General features: G+C 33.5%; 1 protein-coding gene across 3 annotated transcripts in view; it reads right to left on the reverse strand.

Annotated features, from left to right (window-relative positions):
- LOC127873835 (bestrophin-2-like) overlaps positions 1-6,000 on the reverse strand; it is a 41,333-nt gene that overhangs the window by 22,402 nt on the left and 12,931 nt on the right. For all 3 annotated transcript variants that reach the window (XM_052417896.1, XM_052417892.1, XM_052417881.1), the window contains one exon: positions 3,310-3,476. In XM_052417896.1, the coding sequence (XP_052273856.1) occupies positions 3,310-3,476 (167 nt within the window). The remainder of the gene's footprint in view (positions 1-3,309; positions 3,477-6,000) is intronic.

A 6,000-nucleotide genomic window follows, 5' to 3' on the forward strand; every position in this document is an offset into this window, starting at 1 on the left:
AATTCTATTGGAACTTTTTGGCTCAATGCCAATAAACGAAAATAGCAATAAAAGAACGGGCGGAGTTGATTTAATCACACGATAGTGGTGTAAAATTATGCATATCCGTCTTTGTTTTAATATAAACACAACACATGCTGCATATGAAGTTCTATCCAATATAGCACCCTAAACTTCGTTTGTGTGGGTATACTAAGTACTTACTCCATAATATGACATTTAAACATTTTATGTACGCATTCCTTTTTTTCCAGAATCAGTTGATTTTACGATTTAATTTTAAACGTGATTCTTAAAACTCAACCAATACAGTGATTTAGGGTCAGGTTAATCGCACTTCGAGCAAACGTTAGCGTTGCGTAAAGGGAAGTGCTCCCTATAAGCAGGGCTCAAAATACATGGAGTTTTACCATTCTCTTTTTAATTTTGTTGCTACGCATAAGTATCGTCTTGATGATGCGATTCAAATAAGCACAACCGACATAGGATTTTATGAAGAACAAATGTGTATTTGCGTCATAAAGACCCCTTCACTACCGTTATCTATAGCCCTGCTATAAGTAAAATTAAACACGATTGTGTTGATTCGCATTATCCGTACACATTTATTTAATAATAAATATTATCTTATTTGAAAATTGCAATTATAATAAACATAGTATAAATTAATAGTCATGTGATTTTTGAAAAATATATTTTACAAATGTTTCGTATGAATAGCCATAATATAAATAAATGCATTTGAGGTAGAAGATAAAACTCAGTTATTAGAGTGCCCGCTTTGTTGGAAGTCTCCGTAATCTGAAGTGCCCTTTATCGGTAAACAAAGTGGCTGCAACTTTATGTATGCCACCTATTACAAAACGTACTATCTTTGTTTATATTTCATTGAATGCTATCAAAATTTCAGTATTTGAAGCACAGTGATTACTCTACATGCTGGAATAGCAAAAAATATCTTGCAATAATTCTAAGTAGTTTTATTTTGTTAAAATGTTTACTGTTCATCCAGTTTATGCTGTTTTCCGATCAAATTTTCTATTTTTTGGGCAAAACTGTTCCATTCTTCCGTGAAATTGTGTATTCCCAATACAAAAGGATACACCATTTATCAACTCGACCATGTGTCTTGTCTTAAAAACTAATCTTTAGGATATAACTTTAAATAAAACAGAGGAACTTACCTCTAGCGCGTGGCGTTTGTTGTTCTCTGTTAGTGAAGTGCCATCCGTAAACGAAGTATTCGCATACCCGGCGTGTACATGTGTCTAAAGTGCCGTTAGAGATTAACCTTTGCGATGCGCACCTGCAGATCAGGGATGACACTTGGCACATGAACTGGATTTTCTCTAAGATAAGACTCATGAACTGGATTGTCTCTAAGATAAGACTTCCTTTACACACAAATTATAATAAAAGTGTGGTCTCCGATTAGCCCTTGCGGACTGCATAGACTATTCTTGGGGACACTTTGCGCACATGCGTAAAGACCGGTTTTCCACATCAAGGCTAAAATGAAGTATCACTTCTTAAGCCTTAGGCGAAATATTCGTTTGTTTTAGAAACAGGGATCATGACATTTTCACAGCTCACATCACTTGAGAATCGCTATAGCGTAACTAAACATAACAGTTTCTTAATCTATTCCCAATGACCAGTTTGAAGATATTCATAATTTGAAAATAGAGACTGTAATATGTAATTACTTAAATAATCATTGACTTGAATATAGTCTAAATTAATTATTTAAGTATATGAAATTATTTAAATAAAAATGCTTTAACCAGTACTCGAGCTATGGGCCTTCGGTAGCAAACTCTTACTCAGACGGCTATTTAAGTTAGAGGACGTATTAAGTTGTTCTCTGTGGTCGTAATATACTTTGTTCCCAATAATTTATGAAATGTGTCACAATTGTATGCATATTTGTATTTGATGACTTTTTAAAATGTCATTTTACCAATATGGGAACCAGCCTAAAAGATGACGTTGTAAATTTGTCATGCTTACCACACATAATAAAGATTCAGTGAATGTCAATGTCTTTCAAAACATAGGTCCACATACATATTTCACGTTTACCCTACATATCACATCCACTTGAATCCAGATGTCAGTTTTACAACACACTTCTCCCTTACTGTTATACTTTTTAATGATAATAAAATGATATGCAATGACACTGCCAGTCGCGCTATTGGTCTGAACAACATTTGATTGCGCCACAAATCTTCAAAAGCTAAATAAATAAATACCATCGAGAGATGAATTAAGCACCATTGTAACACACTCTTTATTATTTATGGGCACATATTTTGGACGTTCTTTTGTCAGTGGTTCGATCCCAGGTGGGGTTAAAAAAAATCTTTCTTTAATTTCATTATTTTTTTATACTGGAGCTCGTTAGTCCTGTTGTTTACATTGATCAATTTAAAGCATTTAATTAAAAAAATTAAAAACATGCCGTACTCTGTGAACAAGTACATGTTAGATATTCATGATTAAGGTGGAATTGGATACTGAATGGTCTTATGTTTGTGATTAAATATCGTTTTTTATTAATGTCTTTTGGTAAGCTGTTGTGATCCCATTTAATATTGTAAACAATTTCTAATGTTTATGCATATTTCTAACAATCTATATACCGGTACTTGGGTATTGCCTATTTGCTGTATTATGAAATTTGACCTAGACGGTAGGGATTGTTAAAACAAAAAATCTATGTTAAAAGTACGGTGACCCCCCTTTTATTTGTGATTTATGATGACCATACGTAGATGAACATATTTGAGCAGTTTCGCAGAATTCTATTTGACAGATTTTTTTATATTCCATTTATGAGGTCCAATATTTAAAAAATGATGTTTTTTGGGGTGACATAAAAATTATAAAAAATGAATTTCTTAAAATTTAACTTGTGTACTCCATTTTTTGTAGTGTGTGGTTTACATGTAGGTTTATCTTTACTTTAAAACTATAAAAGAAGACATGGAAAACTGAATCGACAAGGTGTTTCATGGTGGTGCATTTTTTACCTAAGGAAATAACATTTATAGTGGTGCATTTTTCACTGAAAGAAAAGTCATGGAAACTTTGCTCCATTAAGCGTATTGTCATGCAAAGAAAATAAAAGTCTTTGAAACCTGAATTGACAACGATATCTATGGTGTGGTGTCTCTACTTTAAGAAAATACATAGACGTTGAAACCTTCATATACCAAGATATCTTTAAAATCACACTTACCTGCATTGACCGAACTGTCCACGGCGGGGTTTCTCTACTTAAATAAAATAAAAAGTCCTGGTTACCTGCATTGACAATGTGCTCCATGGTGGGGAATCTTTTCATGACGGAGACGCTGACGGAGCGGAGGATAAGAATTTGGGCAGCCATCATGTAGCGGGCAACGGTGCGCCGAATAATGCGACTGGCGTCGTCACGGCCAACCACATAGCTCCCCATGATATACAGTGTCCTGCGAGAAACAAACGAGCGGATCTTGTTTATTCTTTGCATGCCCATATTGCTTTGCTTATTAAGTCGTTAAATAACACAATCATCGATAGTCGAGAGGATATTTCGGTAATGATATTTTCAAATCATGACATACAGTTTCAAGATAACAACACTTGATATTGCTTTCAATTTATTTATGTTGTCATTTGACTACTTCAAAATAACAAGCGGACATTGGTAAGATTTATTTCGTTAAGGACTTCTAAGACATCGATATTTGCGAGACGACAAGCCATTTTTTTAAATTGTGTTTATTTATATGTATATATATATAAACACGATTACAATTTCAAAAGCCCTTAACATAACAATAGAAGATAAATATATGCACGTGGGTATGGGTTTCATGTACATCTTAAACAAAAACGTAAATCCAATTAATATTAATAGGTCCGGCATAACCATGAATAACCCTGATCGAGCTATAGGACACGGGGCATTGTCACAACCTTTATCCATGCCTAATACAGCTTGCTAATTTATCTTCGTGGCTAATAAAAGTAGAATATCCAGATCCTCGACTAATTTATGTATACCGCATATAGTTGCAATTATAGTGAATCAAAATAAAACGGTCGAATACAAGAGTAAAACTGCGGTCAACTAGCGATACAAGAACCGTCAATCATTTAAACAATATAAATACGACAGAGGGGGGGGGGCATTCTAACCATTTTTACATATCATATAGGTTTCTATTTAAACTTCAGTTATCATCTTAATTCGTAAATCCTTAACATGGTCGACTATGTCAAAGTTTGTAAAATACAAAAAGAAACATGGCTAGCAGTCGAATTTAAACATGTTCCTTCCCGAAGTGTTTTCTATTCTGTTTCTCATTAATAATAACGACTAACATACAAATTAGGCATATTATACTAATCTACAGGTGAAATTATGCATTCCATGTAGGTATGCAAATTACAATGACCTCAATTTGACCGACAGGTCGGGATCTACAAGTATGGCGTTGTATCAATCGGATTGGCACTCATCTGGCCCACACTTAACAGGGCAAGACAAACGTTTTTATTCAAGGTTAGCACAAAGTAAATAATCTAAAAATATAAGGTGCTTCAAAACAAAAATTAAAATTTATCTGTGGTTGATTTATATGGATAATGTTTTTAACAAAAAACAAATGCAAGCATCGATTTAAATACAAAATACATGTACAAAAAAGTAACATGCACATGGATTTATGTACATGATATGTATTTTACACGATAATAGTTTGTTATATATTAGGGCATATTTATATTTTGTGCAAGATATTAAAGAATATTTGAGTGAACAGTACCCGTCCCTGAATTAAATTATATACTTATGGTTTAATGTAGAACATGTTATAAATAATGCTCCGCCTTATATAATTGTGACAGAGACAACTGCGTATAAAATTTGTATACGTCTTCTTAATCGAAACAATCTTAAAATGACCTTTTCACGTTTTGGTAAATTAACTAAAAAGTTTCAGATTTGCAAAGTTTTGCTGTAGTAAAGATTTTTGCGAGGAAACAGTAACACTGAACATTTACTATGCTCTTAAATATCCATTATTTGTATCTTTTGAAGATTTTAAGACCCGAACAATATAAATCGTTACAAACGCGAAACGATTAAATAATTTGAGTTATGTTGTTATCGTTATATTTTGTAACATAACGAGACGGATGGCCGAGATGTTTAAGTGCAAGTCTTTTTATTCCAATGACAGTTCTTCGAGCCCAGTTGAGGTGTACTTTTATCATTACTTTAATTTCATTATCTCCCCGCTTTTTGAAAAGCGTGGGGATATTGTGGTTATCTCCGCCGTCTGTCTGTCCGTCTGTCCCTCCGTCCGTCTGTCCGTCCTGGCCACTATCTCCTACTACACTATAAGCATTAGATCCTTGAAACTTACACAAATGGTAGCTATGAGCATTTGTGCGACCATCAATGATACGAAATCAGCATTGCTATGTATGAGCAATATTATGTATCAGCAGTATTATGTGTAAGCAATGCTATGTATCAGCAGTATTATGTATCAGGGGGCCGTTTCATCAAAGATCGTACGACAATCTTAATTTACGACCTAATTTTGGAGACTGAAAATACAAAAGCTGTTCATCAATAAGCATTCAAAATATAAACCATATGTGAGAAAACAATGAAATGAATAGATATACGGAAAATAATAGTATTATTATTTGGTGTTTAGTTAAAATGCGTCTTTGAAATATGTGTCGTATTCCAATTTTGTCGTACGATCGTTGATGAAACGGACCCCGGCAATGCTATGTATCAGCAACATTATGTACCAAAAATATAATATATCAGAAATACTATGTATCAGCAATACTATGTATCAGAAATGATATGTATAAGCAATAATATGTATAAGCAGGGGAAGGGAAGGAGTATGAAAATGTAAACAAAATTATGCATTTATTGGACGATTGCGTAGAGAAAACATTGAGTGAAGTTATTATACATTGTAT

This window comes from Dreissena polymorpha, chromosome 1 (genome assembly GCF_020536995.1).
Source record: "Dreissena polymorpha isolate Duluth1 chromosome 1, UMN_Dpol_1.0, whole genome shotgun sequence".
In the NCBI taxonomy this organism is placed as follows: Eukaryota; Metazoa; Mollusca; class Bivalvia; order Myida; family Dreissenidae; genus Dreissena; species Dreissena polymorpha.